The sequence below is a fragment of the Oncorhynchus mykiss genome, chromosome 12 (assembly GCF_057628025.1).
Source record: "Oncorhynchus mykiss isolate SJ-2025 chromosome 12, ASM5762802v1, whole genome shotgun sequence".
In the NCBI taxonomy this organism is placed as follows: Eukaryota; Metazoa; Chordata; class Actinopteri; order Salmoniformes; family Salmonidae; genus Oncorhynchus; species Oncorhynchus mykiss.
Window position 1 is genome coordinate 89,768,701 of NC_143033.1, and position 18,169 is coordinate 89,786,869.

Consider the following 18,169-nt stretch of genomic DNA (forward strand, 5'->3'; position numbering starts at 1 on the left):
ACCTAGGTGTCTGGCTAGACGGTAAACTCTCCTTCCAGACTCATATCAAACATCTCGAATCCAAAACCAAATCTAGAATCGGCTTTCTATTTCGCAACTAAGCCTCCTTCACTCACGCCGCCAAACTTACCCTAGTAAAACTGACTATCCTACCGATCCTCGACTTCGGCGATGTCATCTACAAAATAGCTTCCAATACACTAATTAGCAAATTGGATGTAGTCTATCACAGTGCCATCCGTTTTGTTACCAAAGCACCTTATACCACCAACCACTGCGACCTGTATGCTCTAGTCAGCTGGCCCTCGCTACATATTCGTCGCCAGACCCGCTGGCTCCAGGTCATCTATAAGTCTATGGTAGGTAAAGCTCCGCCTTATCTCAGCTCACTGATCACGATAACAACACCCACCCGTAGCACGCGCTCCAGCAGGTATATCTCGCTGGTCATCCGTAAAGCCAACACCTCCTTTGGCCGCCTTTCCTTCCAGTTCTCTGCTGCCAGTGACTGGAACGAATTGCAAAAATCGCTGAAGCTGGAGACTTACATTTCCCTCCCTAACTTTAAATTTCAGCTATCTGAGCAGCTAACCGATCGCTGCAGCTGTACATAGTCCATCTGTAAATAGCCCGCCCAATCCATTTGCACACACTGTATATAGACCTTCTTTTTTTCTATTATGTTATTGACTGTACGCTTGTTTATTCCATGTGTAACTCGGCGTTGATGTTTCTGTTGCAGTGCTTTGATTTATCTTGGCCAGGTCGCAGTTGTAAATGAGAACTTGTTCTCAACTGGCCTACCTGGTTAAATAAAGGTGAAAGAAAAAAGAAAAGAAAAAAAAAGAAAAGAAAAAAAGAAAATGGTGCCATCTGCTTTAATTAATGTAAGGAATTAGAAATGGATTGTACTTTTACTTTTGATACTTAAGTATATTTAAAACCAAACCCTTTTAGACGTTTACTCAAGTAGTATTTTACTAGGTGACTTTCACTTTTACTTGAGTCATTTTCTATTAAGGTATCTTTACTTTTACTCAAGTATGACAATTGAGTAATTTTTCCACCACTTGTAAAACCAATTTTTGGTCTTAATTTAAGGTTAGGTTTATGCATTAGGGTTAGCAGTGTGGTCACGGTACGGGTTAAGGTTAGGGTTAGGCTAAAAATCAGATTTGATGACTTTCTGTCCCATTGTCACAAAACGACAAACAGTTGTGTTTAGTAAGGCTTTATTTCTGTTCATGTCATTCAGCAAAACATATTATTTAATAACTGTTTCATATTGCAATATTTGAATTGAAGAAAATTGGAAGAGCACTGGGAGCAATTCAATATTTCTCAGATACACACCATAAACATAAAAACTATTCTTAATACAAAATAGTAATTGGCATTCAACATAGAAAGGCTTTCTCTTTTTCCCAAAAGCTTATAAAATGACTATGACTGGTTGATTTAATCCTACAGACTAAATGTGAATCACAACAAATCCCTCACCAAAGAAGATGAGGGGGGGGAGCATGCATTATTATGAATGACAATCAACATATTTATATATATATATACAGCACCAGTCAAAAGTTTGGACACACCTACTCATTCAAGTGTTGTTCTTTATTTTTATTTATTTTTCATATTTTCTACATTGTATAATAATAGTGAAGACATCAGAACTATGAAATAACACATGGAATCACGTAGTAACCATAAAAGTGCTAAACAAATCAAAATACATTTTATATTTGAGATTCTTCAAAGTAGCCACCGTTTGCCTTGATGACAGCTTTGCACACTCCTGGCATTCTCTCAATCAGCTTCACCTGGAATGCTTTTCCAACAGCTGAGCACTTGTTGGCTGCTTTTCCTACACTCTGCGGTCCGACTCATCCCAAACCAAACCATCTCAAATTGGTTGAGGTCGGGGGATTGTAGAGGCCAGGTCATCTGATGCCACACTCCATCACTCTCCTTCTTGGTTAAATAGCCCTTACACAGCCTGGAAGTGTGTTAGGTCATTGTCCTGTTGAAAAACAAATGATAGTCCCACTATGCACAAGCCAGATGGAATGGCGTATCGCTGCAGAGTGCTGTGGTAGCCATGCTGGTTAAGTGTGCATTAAATTCTAAATTAATCACAGACATTGTCACCAGCAAAGCACCCCCACACCCTCACACCTCCTCCTCCATGCTTCATGGTGGGAACCACACATGCGGAGATCATCCATTCACCTACTCTGCGTTTCACAAAGACACAGCAGTCCTCTCAATTTGGTTGATCTCCATATGTGATATTTCATAGTTTTGATGTCTTCACTATTATTGTACAATGTAAAAATAAAGAAAAACCCTTGAATGAGTAGGTGTGTCTAAACATTTGACTGGGACTGTATATATATATATATATATATATATACAGTATATAAACATCAATGCAAAGAGGAATCCTTTTTACTAAAACTAAAATGTTAAATTTCTAATTTCACATAAAGTCATACCATGTAGTACTTTTTAAGTCTGTACTGTACTGTACTGTATTCACATTATGATTCTCTGGTTCAATATATTAGAACCTCTTTCTCAAGAAAATAAACCCAGATATATGATATACTCCACCCTATGGAAGGCAATAGGGTTTGAACAAAGCACCATATTATTTCAAATATTCTACATACTATACATTTGATAATCATCCATCTACAGCCTTAGTCAACTGTATGATAACATGATATACCATGATAAACATTATAGAAGGGCGGAGTTGCTAGCATTAGGTCAACAGTATGTGTTATATTCATGTGGTCTTCTATGTGTATCTAGATGTACACTATGCATGCTTTCTATCATTGCTTTTAGCTTGATGTAAGGCCAAGACCATAGGTGTCCAGAAAGGCGGCTAACAAATAAAACGTATTAGTGAGTGCATTAGCTGTGTTTGATTTGGGTTGGGTCTTAGTGGGCTGTTACTTAAGTTTTAGCCACAGTAGCTACCTAGTGATCCCAGGGCCAGGAGCAAAGTAGGAGGACAGCCAGGCTGAACCCCAACACCAGCAGGAGCAGGGGAACAGTCCGAGAGGGGCCTAGGGGGGAGGGCCTGGAGCGGGATGGTCGGGACCGTATGTACTGGTCCACTGAGTCCCCCAGGCTGTAGCGTCTGGGGCAGTAGCCCAGGTCTCGACGGGCCTTCTCGATCTTGAAGGTGTGGCTCACTGCAATGTTCCTCACCTAAGAGGATGCAGAAAAGATTCAGGGAAATGGTTGTTAGGTACCTGACTGTCTCTGCATTCAACAAAGTTAACTGTCTTGGTTGTTAAGACTTGACCCGTTGGTTAAAGCAGAAACAGACTGGCACCCAACACCCAGTTAAAGGAAATAGAGTTAAACAAGCTGTTAAGGAGAAGAGTGTTAGTGGTCTGTACTGTGCCCCTGTCTCTCGCCCCCACCTCTTTGCCATGAAGGCAGCTTAACAAACTCAACAGCACTCCTTCACTCTTGCCCAATCAGGGTGCTCTGAGATGGGCATAGCGCTCAGTACAGCCTGGGAGGCAGGTTAGGAGCTCTGGAGCTTCAAGGGAGTTTGACTCCATGCTAATGTCTTTGAATAACCTCAGTTTACCAACATCCTGCCCCCCCGTGTGAAGGATGTCTCGCTGGTCCCTATATCCCCTTACTGCACAGAGGATACGATGTCTGCATGGAAAATACCTGTAGTGACAGAAGCTCTCAGACAAACCCGGTGGCTCAGTGTAACACAGAGATTCAACAAGTTTCCTATTGTCTCGCTGGGGTAAATCCATTTTAATTCACTTTTTGACAGCACCCCTTTTGATGTGAACGAAACCTTCCATACATATTTGCCTTCCATACAAGTTCTCAGAAAGATACTTTTTGAACCTGAATGTAAAAACATTCAAGATATAAAGTTGCTCCAAGTTGCCCCCTTTTGCACACCCCACCATACCATGAGACATCCATGTCTTCATCACTGGAAAAGATAAACGGTTGAGATTCAAATAATTTAAAAGCTCATGAACAGGATTTCAAACTATTGAATAATAATAATAATAATGTTTTTTTATAATATATTTTTCTATTTCTTAACCATTAATGTCAATTGTCTAAATATCTGCATATGTTGCGGTTCAGACCCTATTTACATAATCTGAGATTTTTGTGTTGTGCCCACCATTAAAAACTATACTTTTGAAAGAAATTATGAAATAGTTTGACAACCCTTTTCATAAGCTTTTAAATAATATCAATCTCAACCGTTTATCTTTTCCAGTGATGAAGACATGGATGTCTCATGGTATGGTCTGGTATGCTTAACCTTGAACACTTTTACACTATATATACAAAGGTATGTGGACACCCCTTCAAAATAGTGGATTTGGCTATTTCAAGTGTAAAATTCAGCATACAGCCATGCAATCTCCATAGACAAACATTGGCAGTAGAATGGCCTTACTGAAGAGCTCAGTGACTTTCAACGTTGCATCATCATAGGATGCCACCTTTCCAATAAGTCAGTTCGTCAAATTTATTCCCTGCAAGAACTGTAAGTGCTGTTATTGTGAAGTGGAAACGTCTAGGAGCAACAACGGCTCAGCCACAAAGTGGTAGGCCACAAAAGCTCACCGAACGGTACCGCCGAGTGCTGAAGTGTGTAGCGCATATAAATCTTTTGTCCTCGGTTGCAACACTCACTACCGAGTTCCAAACTGTCTCTGGAAGCAACGTCAGCACAATAACTATTCGTCTGGAGCTTCATGAAATGGGTTTCCATGGCCCATGCAAACATGTATGGAATGTTGTGTTTAAAACAACAGCGATTGAATTCAAATGGATTTACCCTTTAGAGACTTAGCATGTATGTATCTCTGTACACCTGTCTGTCTCTGACGGACCACTGACTGCTGTCTCCTGTTAGCCCAGCAACAGGACCGTTGAGCAGAGTAGTGATGTTGTCCAGTAATGGTTCAGGTTAGGAGATAACCCTAAAGCAAGGGAACTAGTTGGTGTTGAGCCTGCAATGAGGTCAGTTCCTGTGTCCCCAGTGTTGAACTTCCTGACCCAGTCAATAGGGGTAGATGTTGGCTCTAAGCACAGATCTAGGATTACCTTACTGTAAGTCACAGACAATCCTATGAGGAGTAAAATAATGTCTGACCCTGGATCAGTGATTATGGGGAAACTTCTCCCTACTCCATCCCACCCTTCCAGGAGAAATACACACAACAGGCTAATATTTTATTCACAGGACAATTATCGATCTCCCGGTGGCAGCCGCCAGAATGTCTGACTGAAGCAGCTCCTGGACCAGCAGCCCTGTGGGTACGGCTTTGGTTTCTGTCTCATCACACATTCATGAAGTAATACCTTCTTGGGTACGACAGATAGCAGCTCCTACTACAAACAGCTCCTCGGGCCCTCCTCAGTGCCAGGGCAGGATGTATGCAATACTACTGCCATCAGTATGGCTGCTTTCCATTCCAAAAACATATTTTTCTACCTCCTTTTACAGACCTTGAAAGGTCGGAGATGTGTGACATCAGATCTGGGTTCAAATACTATTTCAACTATCTTAATTACTTTCACATACATTTGAAGTAAGTATTCAGATATATTTCATTTGAAAAGACAAGTCATCAGTTCCTCTCCTGACTGCATCTCAATAGTCTCATCAATGGTCTCATCAGTTCCTCTCCTGACTGCATCTCAATGGTCTCATCAGTTCCTATCCTGACTGCATCTCAATGGTCTCATCAGTTCCTCTCCTGACTGCATCTCAATGGTCTCATCAGTTCCTCTCCTGACTGCATCTCAATGGTCTCATCAGTTCCTCTCCTGACTGCATCTCAATGGTCTCATCAGTTCCTCTCCTGACTGCATCTAATTGGTCTCATCAGTTCCTATCCTGACTGCATCTCAATGGTCTCATCAGTTCCTCTCCTGACTGCATCTCAATAGTCTCATCAATGGTCTCATCAGTTCCTCTCCTGACTGCATCTCAATGGTCTCATCAGTTCCTATCCTGACTGCATCTCAATGGTCTCATCAGTTCCTCTCCTGACTGCATCTCAATGGTCTCATCAGTTCCTCTCCTGACTGCATCTCAATGGTCTCATCAGTTCCTCTCCTGACTGCATCTCAATGGTCTCATCAGTTCCTCTCCTGACTGCATCTAATTGGTCTCATCAGTTCCTCTCCTGACTGCATCTCAATGGTCTCATCAGTTCCTATCCTGACTGCATCTCAATGGCCTCGTCAGTTCCTCTCCTGACTGCGTCTCAATGGTCTCATCAGTTCCTCTCCTGACTGCATCTCAATGGTCTCATCAGTTCCTCTCCTGACTGCATCTCAATGGTCTCATCAGTTCCTCTCCTGACTGCATCTAATTGGTCTCATCAGTTCCTCTCCTGACTGCATCTCAATGGTCTCGTCAGTTCCTCTCCTGACTGCATCTCAATGGCCTCGTCAGTTCCTCTCCTGACTGCGTCTCAATGGTCTCATCAGTTCCTCTCCTGACTGCATCTCAATGGTCTCGTCAGTTCCTCTCCTGACTGCATCTCAATGGTCTCGTCAGTTCCTCTCCTGACTGCGTCTCAATGGTTTCATCAGTTCCTCTCCTGACTGCTTCTAAATGGGCTCATCAGTTCCTCTCCTGACTGCTTCTAAATGGGCTCATCAGTACCTCTCTTGGCAAACAGTATAAAGAAGCATCGTTTCTCCATCTTCCAACGAATTCATGAAATCTCTCATTTTTGATTGACCCTGATCCAACAACGTTTTCTTGCAAGTGTGGTGAGGAAGGTTGGTCCTCACATCAGTGCTTGGCTGCAATGTAAAACTGAGAAGGGAGAAAGGAGGAAAGAAGAAGAATGGGTAAAAAGGCAGAGTAAAAATGGGTGAGAAGTGAGAAGAGGGGTTAGGTGTAGAGGTGTAGAGGTGTTAGGTGTAGAAAGCGCTATGAAAGCGTTATGAAGGTAGGTAGGTAGGCAGGTAGGCAGCCAGGCAGGCAGGTACATATAGATAGGTATGTAAGTAGTAGATAGGTACTGTAGATACATAGCTGTACGCTTACCTCATTTCTGGTGAAGAGCAGAGGGATCTCCACTATTGGCCTCAGAGCCAGGTGTAAACATTCCATCAGAATGGCTGTGAAATACACACCTCAGATGAGGAGGGAAGACAGCAGCATGGCAGGTCTGAGCTACGCGCAGCGTACTATTACAACAGTTTGGCAAGTATGAAACTGGTGTGTATCCTGACAGATTGTGGCTGGTGTTGGGCATGATCAGCGTCCTGTTACAGCAGCGTGGGTATTTGTGTGTGTGCGTGCGTGTATGTGTGTGTGTGAATGCGTGCCCGTTTGTGTCTCCTACCTGCTGAATAGACCAGTGAGACAGGCAAGTGTATCAACGGTCGGCTGCACCCCAGCTTCTCAAACTAGAGAGGCGGGGAAAGACAGAGGGGATATCAAAGACCAAGACAAGATAAACTATATGTGTTAATCACCCAAAGAATATATAGAGTTACTCACCAGTGGTGTTAACCATTCAAACAGGTTGACAGATTCCCCGTCATTGATGAAGTAGGCCTGTCCACTCTGAGGGAGAAAGGTTGATATTACTATGTATACACCCCCACCCCAAACACACACAGGCTTAAATATGTACAATGTCTACAAATGCCACTTGAAGGTAGAACAAACAAGTGCTGAAACGATCATTGGTATCCATGGAGATGGTGAGTAGTAGTAAACTCACAGCCACACAGTTCCTCTTGGGTGTGAGGCTCTCAGCAGCCAGGATGTGGGCCAACACCAGGTTGTCCACATGGACCCAGTTCATCTTGGCCTGGCGGTTTCCAAAGCTAAAACTGAACAACCGGCGCTCCACATTCACCTGGGGAGAGAGAAGAAGAAGTGGAGAGAGAGAGAGAGAGCAAGAGAGAGAGCAAGAGAGAGATAGAGCAAGAGAGAGAGAGAGCAAGAGAGAGAGAGAGAGCGAGCAAGAGCGAGAGAGAGGGAGCAAGAGTGAGAGAGAGAGAGCAAGAGAGAGAGCAAGAGCGAGAGAGAGCGAGAGAGAGAGAGAGCAAGAGAGAGCAAGAGAGATACAGATACAGATACAGTCTAGTTTAGACTGTATTGTTGTGCTGAGAGTATGTCTGTTCTCATGTGTGTGTGTTTGGGGTTGTGTACGTGTGTCAAGGCATGCATGGGTTCGTGTGTGTACAATGGTCTGACATTGAGTGAGGGGAGAGGTAAACTGTATTAGGGGAAGAAAGATTAAAAGGCCTCTAAGCAGCTTTCCCTATAGTGAACCGGGAACTGCAGCATCCCAGCCCTGTTCAACCCAGCCCAGCATAGAGTATTCCTTCCCTACATTCTCCCCAGGGGAGAGAGAGAGAGGGGTGAAACAGGATACCTTAAGAGGGTCCATTAATAATATATCCTCACCAGGTACACATTCTGCCAGCCGATCTAAACCCTAAGAGAACCTCTATACCTGACAGAAGGGCAATGAGACTGGGCTGTCATTTTATTGTGCCACCCACACAATGAAATAGTACACAGACATTTATCCCTATGGTGCTGCCGTCTTGGATGGAAAGTGACAAATCAGGTGGAATGTAGAAATGTCTCAGTTCTTTTCATTGTGATTCTATGTGGTAGGTAGGTGTACGGACACTCACCATAACCCTGTGTAGGTGTCGTCTCTCTTCTGGCCCGTAGATGCCTGAGGGTCTCAGAACACAGGTCCGCAAGAGACCCCCACCTTTAAAGAAGAGAATGGCATTGAATAATGAAGTAAATCTGGCAACACTGAAAGTTTGTTACAAATGAGTTACTCCACTGTGTAATTACTTATAACTCAGTCTAGAAATGTAAATTCCACTTAACTGCAAGATAGTGTACTATGCAAATGTATGTAGGTTACTGTAATACTGTATGTAAGTAGTAGTAATAGTTCATCAACATATATAATATGCTAACCTTTGCTTCAACCTGAACCCATCTTCCAGTGTTAATATATTTCCTCTACATCCCGTCTTAATAAATGCATGAATGGTCCAGTAATGACATAGCGCCATGCTCCTAGCTTAGTTTAATATATAATGACATAGCGCCATGCTCCTAGCTTCATTTAATATATAAATAAGTGGTCATAGATAGGGGGTTAGGTTTCCCCCAAGGAGGGGCTGAAGGCATCACACCTATTTAACCAAGTACTCACTGGAATCACACTAACGCAGTAAGATAATTCCTACACACCTTTGAGAGAGATGAACTGTACATGGGTTTATGTTAATGTAAACATTGTGTGTGTATTAATGTCTCCTGTGATTCTGACTGTCAGTTTTACAGTAAGCATGTACCTGACATCTGTCTGTGACGAGAGTCTGTACTGCATGTCTGGTACTACTGCTACTAACTGTGTGTCTCTGTGTGTGCAAGTACATCCCTGTGTGTGTGTTGCTTGAGACAAAACGGTGTCAGGTGAACACTGCTCTCCAGTCTCAAGTGGCATTGTGCTTTCCAGCTCTAAATTGAACTGGTGTCAGCAGGTCCAGTTGGATTAGGTTGCACACACATGGAAAGCTTGGTTTCCAAGCCAACCTCACTCACTCACAAATACACACAAGCACACACACACACACACACACACACACACACACACACACACACACACACACACACACACACACACACACACACACACACACACAGAGTTTGGCTGTGGAAACATACAGCATCCATTCATACACACTGAGAATCACAAGACAATGTCAAGGACCTGAACACACCATTTCCATTTGAGGATATCATCACTGTCTTGATGCTGTAAGTAGCCCCCATCCTATCACCTCAAGACCATGCCAGACAAAGTCACAGTGTCTCTGCCATTGACACAGAATTAAAACAATAGATCTAATACTGTATATCTTCATTCTATTTCTAGGGTCTCTTACCTTTGAGTGAGCGTCCATTGGCTGTTAGGACCATCTGGTCAGAGATAGATTTGGTCCTGGAGTAGTGGTCTATGTGCTGGGACAGCAGAACGCATCATATATATTCATATCAATCCATGTGTTTTATTATTTCCTAAGACATAGCCATCAGAGGACCTATTCATTGTTACTGCTGCTGCTGAGGAAAGCACAGGTAACTGCCAGAATAAAGGAAACACTTGAGTAAATGAGGAATACAAAGTATATTTAAAGCAGGAGCTTCCACACAGGTGTGGTTCCTGAGTTAATTAAGCTATTAACGTCACATCATGCTTAGGGTTATGTATAAAAATACAGAGCTGTTTTGATGGCAGTCTCAGACTGAAGTATGTAGTGAATGAGAGCAGGGGAAGAATTCAGTTTGAGTCATCAGGCAAGTGTTTTCCACCACCATCAACAAAACACCAAAATATGGAATTTCTCGTGGAAGAATGGTGTTCCATCCCTCCAATTTAGTTCCAGACACTTGTAGAATCTATTCCAAGGAGCATTGAAGCTGTTCTGGCAGCTCGGAGTGGCTCAACACTCTATTAATTAATACATTTATGTTGTTGTTTCCTTTATTTGGGCAGTTACCTGTATGTCCTTCAGAAGGGGTTGCAAGATAGATGCATGTCAGAGGTGTGACACCCATACTGTACACACCACACACACTCACTCTCTCTTACACACACCCCACCAGTGTCAGGTTGACAGGCTTTGAGCCTCCAAGCTATCCTAAACTGTGTAACTCTACTCATGCGGGACTTATACAGTCATGCACAGCCATGTAAGCTGGAAGGAGTAGCTCTGGGAGAAGATTACATTCATGAGCTTCCTTTATCAGCCTGGTTCTGGATGTCATGTATACCATGTCAGCTTCAATCTCAAGGTTGACTGTAAAACATCACATAGCAAAGGTGCCCAGTCCTTTAACCAAATGTATGTACCACCTGAAAAGTAAACTATCAAAAAAGATCAAAAAAGTTGTGTTTCCATCAACCCAGAGCAAACACGTATTCTATATAGACACAGTAAAGCTAGCCTGGGTAAAGCAGATAGTAAGCTGCACTCACTATCATTCAGTCTGGTTTACCCAGGCTACAGTAAAGCTGCTCCTCATTGGGACATCCTGTTCTTACTCACCATGTCCAGGGGCACACAGGGCAATGAGTCCTCGTCGCCCTCCTCTATGGGTTTGCCAGCAAACGTCACGTTGATCGTACTGGTGTAGACCAGCCTGGTGATGCCCTTCTCCACACACACTGAAACAAGCACACACACACAGACAGGGTTATCATTGGGCCAAGTCATTTAACTGACAACGCATTTTTATTTAGGAGTTTATTTCATTTTCTAAACCTGGGTCATGACTCAAAAGCCTATTAGCCCACTGAGCTCAAGCCTAGTCATGGCCTAGCTCTGGGAGTTAACACAAGTCTGTAGGTCTTGGACAAGGAGACTGTTCTACACCACCTCCAACTACATTTAGCAGGTATTTTATGGCTGCTCATATATGGCTGTACTGTTACACTGCACCCCATTAGAAGCCCTTCAACAGGTCTCTTTCACTATTTCATCATAGGGGCCAAACGTTTACACATTATTGCGAAGAAGGGCCAAAAATTTTCCACCTCCTAGGACGTCTTGTGCCTATAAAAAGGTATTTACAAACAGTATGTTGTGCAAAGATAATACTGTATGTAATGTAAAGAATGTGTTGTTAATCTAAGAAACGGTCTACCTGTCTGTGGGAGAGGGGAAGCTGATGAGTGTGACAATAGTTGAAGAGTGAGGTAAGGAGGGAGGGGAGGAAGGAGGGGAGGAGGGAGGGGAGGAAGGAGGGGAGGAGTGAGGGGAGGAAGGAGGGGAGGAGTGAGGGAAGGAGGGGAGGAGTGAGGGGAGGAAGGAGGGGAGGAGTGAGGGGAGGAAGGAGGGGAGGAGTGAGGGCAGGAGTGAGGGGAGGAAGGAGGGGAGGAGTGAGGGGAGGAAGGAGGTGAGGAGGGAGGGAGGAGTGAGGGGAGGAAGGAGGGGAGGAGTGAGGGGAGGAGTGAGGTGAGGAGGGAGGGGAGGAGGGAGGGGAGGAGTGAGGGGAGGAAGAAGAGGGGAGGAAGGAGGAGAGGAGGGAGTGGAGCTTGTTACCATTAATGACATTGTTCGTCCCTCCGACGTTGACCGACTCCACCTGCTCTTTCCTCAGCTGTGAGACACAGAACAGAATAACTTTTAACACGGTTTGTGTGGGAACTAATGTGTAATGTGTAACTAATGTGTAACCCTAAATCCGGAACCACGGGCACCCTCTTAGATATCATCCTGACCAACTTGCCCTCTAAATACACCTTTGCTGTCTTCAACCAGGATCGGAGCGATCACTGCCTCATTGCCTGCGTCCGTAATGGGTCCGCAGTCAAACGACCACCCATCATCACTGTCAAACGCTCCCTAAAACACTTCAGCAAGCAGGCCTTTCTAATCGACCTGGCCCGGGTATCCTGGAAGGATATTGACCTCATCCCGTCAGTAGAGGATGCCTGGTCGCTCTTCAAAAGTGCTTTCCTCACCATCTTAAATAAGCATAACCCATTCAAAAAATGTAGAACTAAGAACAGATATAGCCCTTGGTTCACCCCAGACTTGACTGCCCTTGACCAGTACAAAAACATCCTGTGGCGTTCTGCATTAGCATCGAATAATCCCCGGGATATGCAACTTTTCAGGGAAGTCAGGAACCAATATACACAGTCAGTTAGTTTCAAACAGAAATTTGCATCCTGTAGCACTAATTCCAAAAAGTTTTGGGACACTGTAAAGTCCATGGAGAATAAGAGCACTTTGCCGAAGTGGATCCCTACAAATCAACTGGGCTATACAATCTGGTTCCTACAAATCAGCTGGGCTATACAATCTGGATCCCTACAAATCAGCTGGGCTATACAATCTGGATCCCTACAAATCAGCTGGGCTATACAATCTGGATCCCTACAAATCAGCTGGGCTATACAATCTGGATCCCTACAAATCAGCTGGGCTATACAATCTGGATCCCTACAAATCAGCTGGGCTTTACAATCTGGATCCCTACAAATCAGATGGACTATACAATCTGGATCCCTACAAATCAGCTGGGCTATACAATCTGGATCCCTACAAATCAGCTGGGCTATACAATCTGGATCCCTACAAATCAGCTGGGCTATACAATCTGGATCCCTACAAATCAGCTAGGCTATACAATCTGGATCCCTACAAATCAGCTGGGATATACAATCTGGATCCCTACAAATCAGCTGGGCTATACAATCTGGATCCCTACAAATCAGCTGGGCTATACAATCTGGATCCCTACAAATCAGCTGGGCTATACAATCTGGATCCCTACAAATCAGCTGGGCTATACAATCTGGATCCCTACAAATCAGCTGGGCTATACAATCTGGATCCCTACAAATCAGCTGGACTATACAATCTGGATCCCTACAAATCAGCTGGGCTATACAATCTGGATCCCTACAAATCAGCTGGGCTATACAATCTGGATCCCTACAAATCAGCTGGGCTATACAATCTGGATCCCTACAAATCAGCTGGGCTATACAATCTGGATCCCTACAAATCAGCTGGGCTATACAATCTGGATCCCTACAAATCAGCTGGGCTATACAATCTGGATCCCTACAAATCAGCTGGGCTACATAATCTGGATCCCTACAAATCAGCTGGGCTACACAATCTGGATCCCTACAAATCAGCTGGGTTATACAATCTGGATCCCTACAAATCAGCTGGACTATACAATCTGGATCCCTACAAATCAGCTGGACTATACAATCTGGATCCCTACAAATCAGCTGGGCTATACAATCTGGATCCCTACAAATCAGCTGGGCTATATAATCTGGATCCCTACAAATCAGCTGGGCTATACAATCTGGATCCCTACAAATCAGCTGGGCTATACAATCTGGACCCTTTATAAAGTCCCTTCAAAAAGTTAGTAAATCTCCTGCTATATGACCACTGCCTTCAGCCTGTCCTTACCCACCAGCCAAACACACAGACAAGCTTTCTAAGTTACATAATCATCTCCTAGCTGACTGTAAATATTTCAGAGTGAGAGAGAGAGAGACTCAGTATCAGGCAGAGAGGGACTAGAGACACAGGTGATACTACAATGTGAACAGTTGAGTTTCACCAACAAAGCCTCCATTCAATATGTTATAATTTATCCTACTCTGGAACCCATAGACAGGCATCCCTTCCATCTCTGTCACACGCCACTCAAGTCGTTGCATTTAAGACAAAAGATTTACTCTGTACTGTATTCTTTGAACAGTGTTACAGGAGACCAGCGACTATGAGTGATGGTCTTTGAATTGTTTACATTCCCAGTCAGCTAAATGAATAAAGAAAGTAGAAGGGTTAAATTCTACCCTCCATCTGTTCAGGAACTCACCTGTTCTGGGCCTGACATCCCATAGGAAGCGGTGTGGAATATACAGTCGACCCCCTCACAGATCTTATACAGAGAATCATAGTCCCGGATGTCGCTCTGCAAGGGGACAAAATCAGTATTATGAAAGACAATGATATGCTGTGTTTTTTCCTCTACCCTATGACTGTACTTCACTGTTATACAGTATGTAATATAACAGTATGATAAACCATCGGATCTAACTGTCTCATGTTAGAAATAGTCAAGCCTTTGTTGTATTCATATTAGAAAGAGCGGCTCTGATATTAAAGTGTCAGTAATGTGAGGAAACATTTGACATAATTCATCCAGTTCCTGCTATGGAACTCTCCGGCGTCTTTTCACGGTGAACTATCTTGCGGGGTAAGATGACAGCTTGAACATATAGTACATGGTATGTCCATATATTAGCCAATGATTAGTAAGTACAATTAAGTTAAAGTGCCATGAAGGCTGCACCTGAAACCTGAATCAGAGCCCTGGCCTCCTTCTGTTCTAGTCAACACCTGGCACCCTCAACTAGATCACTTACCTGTGTCTTTATACCTGAGCCATGTATACCCAACCTTATTAGCCCCGTCTACCCTGGGGTATATGAGGAGAAATACTACACTAAAGACACTTGAATTTCAATGTATCCCCCTGATAACATACAGTGTTCTCTCTCTTTACTTTTTCAATTACAATCTTAACAAACCAAGTGGGGGAATTTCAAACTAGTAATCATTTAGGAACAATGATCAAAAACAAAAGCAGTGGTGTGAAGTACTTCAGTAAAATAACTTTAAAGTACTACTTCAGTTGTTTATTGGGGATCTGTACTTTACTTTACTATTTATATTTTGGCCAACTTTTACTTTTACTTCACTACATTCCTAAAGAAAATAATGTACTTTTTACTCCATACCTTTTCCCTGACACCCAAAAGTACTCATTACATTTTGATAGAAAAATGGTCCCAATTCATACATTTATCAAGAGAACATCCCTGGTCATCCCTACTGCCGCTGATCTGGCGGACTCACTAAACACAAATGCTTCATTTGTAAAATGATGTCTGAGTGTTGGAGTATGACCCTGGCTATCCGTCAATATATATATTTTTTTAATTGTGCCATCTGGTTTGCTTAATATACGGAATTTGAAATTGTTTATACTTTTACTTTTGAGACTTAAGTACATTTGAGCAGTTCCGTTTACTTTTGATACTTAAGTACATTTAAAACCAAATACTTTTAGACTTTTACTCAAGTAGTATTTTACTGAGTGACTTTCACTTTTACTTGAGCCATTTTCTATTAAGGTATCTTTACTTTTACTCAAATATGACAAATTAGTACTTTTTCCACCACTGAGCAAAAGGAAAGCAACGGGGGATGAATCTTAACTTTAACTTTGTCAAGCATTGATGACAGTGAGATACTAAGTAAACATTTGAAAGTTGAAAGTTAGGATTTGCCCTGAAGTGACTAGTGCGTCTACTCTACCTACCTGATGGAAGACAGTACCGTCTGGAGTATCCCACTGTGGCTTGTGAAGATCCAGCAGCACCACAGACACTCCCTGGCTGACCAGAGCTCTCCCAAGCCTCAACCCGAAATAACCTGCTCCCCCGGTCACCAGCACCCTGCCTGTCCCCATCCCTGCCCCTCTCAAGGCCTGATCAGTCACTTCATCCAGGCGGGAGGCTGGACACTCTGGGCTGCTGCACCAGGCACCCACCACCCCATTGGTCCTGTGTCGGGAGGCTGGAGTTGGGGTTGAGGTTAGGTCTGGGGCTGGTCGGCTCACCCAGGACTGGAGCTGATGGTTGAGGTGGTGGTTGTGGAGATGTCTATTAGCCTGTATACGGCACCCAGCACTTCCTGGGACAGGCAGGGGGACACAGGGGTAGGGCAGCTGCTCTACCTGGCACAGAGAGCCTCTGTTGTCCTTCATACCGGGGCCACACAACTCCATTCAGACTCCTCTTGGGATAGATGGAATTCGGAACCCTGTGAGTGACAGGGGGTTCAAATAGTAGCTACCTCATCATTACAGCTATTCTCCATAAGATACACAGTAGCCAACTTCATCGGATATAACTAACAACATTTTCTTTGCCAATTAATTTACATGAACAGACTATAAAAAAATATCAAAGAAATACTAATTCATTTGATGGAGTAATCAATAGAGTAAAGTACATGACTAAAACAAGTTTGACTGTGAGTCAGTCTGTACACTGACTCATCTCGGAGAGCGCTGCAGATACAGACACAAACTCTAGTTATTTTATCTCAAATGTCGCGTAAGAATACTAGTTCTGTGATACTATTTCCTTCTATATACAACACTGGTGATTTCCTACGACAAAGTTGAGTCGAAAGTATGGGTTTTAAACACTGATACACAGCCAAAATACGCAGATTCTAAATGTTTTATTTTCTAGTGCAATTATATTGCATATCTTACAACAGTCTTAAAAGAAACATACAATATCCCATCAACCATCTAAATAAACCAAAATATAGGCCTACCCAGTGATGCGCGGATCTGGTTGCCACATTAGTTTCCATTGTAAATTATGTCACTAAAACGACTTTGGTAAATAGGCCTACTGTACCTTTCAACGTACTGTCATGTATCTGCTTATGTCCATTGAATACATATCATTAAAAGATCCCCCTTTTTATATTTTGACACCCCTCTCGCAGGTCCCTGCAGTCTACTCTGACAACCTTGCCTGACAATCACTTGTGGCTTCACCTGAGACGCGTTACCGTAGGGTCTAGATGAAACACGCACGCTCTGACTAAGATCATGTTTCACAGGTACAAAATCAGCAAATGTACATAATACCTATTTGTCATTCCTCCTCCACAAACCTCACCCCTCTCCTAGTCCTGTCTCAACCCTGCACTTCTCAAGCGTCAACCCTTCTCCTCAAACCCCTCTGACGCCCACCCAACTCCCCGGCATCCTTCTGCAAGTGCTGGCTCAGCTGCTTGCTTCTTGATGAAACCGTAACACCTTAAAGCAGGAATCAGGCAATCAGCGGTTTAAACAATACCAAATACTTTCCCCGCTCATGTTTTGGTAAAAAGCTTAGGGTCAGGACTGGAGAAATATAACCACTCTCAAATTCAGGACTGGCAATTCATGATATCAACATTATAGTTTGATTATGTTTTGAGGCTGTATAGTGTTTGTTTACATTTACTTTGTTTACTAACACTGGGGTAAAATAAGCTTATGTTTTGGGTTCTGATGGGGTATGACAGTTGAACTAAGCACATTGGACATTTCTAAGTTATATTCTTCAAGAATCAATGGGTACATATAATTAATTTACAAGTCCAAAATGGATGTAGCAACTGCACATTACCTCTTAAAATGTCATATTTACTGGGAAAGCTTTCCCAACCCTCATTCTTTCATTGTAATGTGTCATGTGTGTCGACCCAGTGCTTGGGAAGTGAACAGTATGAAGCCATGTTGACTTGTCAAAAATGTCCTTTTGACACAAAGATCCTGATGAAATGTGGGATGATTGGGTTTTCAGTGCTGTAAGCAACCTTCCGGTTAAGCAACCTTCCGGTTACTAGTCCAACGCTCAAACCACTAGGCTACCCTGCGCCCCAATAATATTCATATTAGGCATGTTCATATTTGGCATGTTCATATTAGACATGTTCATATTAGGTATGTTCATATTAGACA

The 18,169-nt window shown here is 43.2% G+C and overlaps 1 protein-coding gene across 1 annotated transcript; it reads right to left on the minus strand.

The window, feature by feature from the left end:
• Positions 1–2,991: 2,991 nt before the first annotated feature.
• On the minus strand, positions 2,992–16,461 carry LOC149979434 (putative short-chain dehydrogenase/reductase family 42E member 2). Its single transcript, XM_090191412.1, has 9 exons — positions 15,959–16,461; positions 14,450–14,545; positions 12,136–12,193; positions 11,140–11,258; positions 9,976–10,051; positions 8,698–8,780; positions 7,770–7,907; positions 7,544–7,609; positions 2,992–3,225 (listed from the first exon to the last, which is right to left on the minus strand). Exons 1-9 carry the CDS (start codon positions 16,424–16,426, stop codon positions 2,992–2,994), a joined length of 1,338 nt encoding a protein of 445 aa, XP_090047538.1. The 5' UTR covers positions 16,427–16,461.
• Between the last annotated feature and the right edge of the window lie 1,708 nt (positions 16,462–18,169).

Coding starts and splice junctions, on each gene's coding strand:
- LOC149979434 (XM_090191412.1), bottom strand. CDS start 16,426: ATGGAGTTGTGTGGCCCCGGTATGAAGGACAACAGAGGCTCTCTGTGC. Junction 10,052..11,139: donor CCTGTGTGCCCCTGGACATG/GTGAGTAAGAAC, acceptor CTGCTGTCCCAG/CACATAGACCACTACTCCAG. Junction 7,610..7,769: donor CCAAGAGGAACTGTGTGGCT/GTGAGTTTACTA, acceptor TTTCTCCCTCAG/AGTGGACAGGCCTACTTCAT.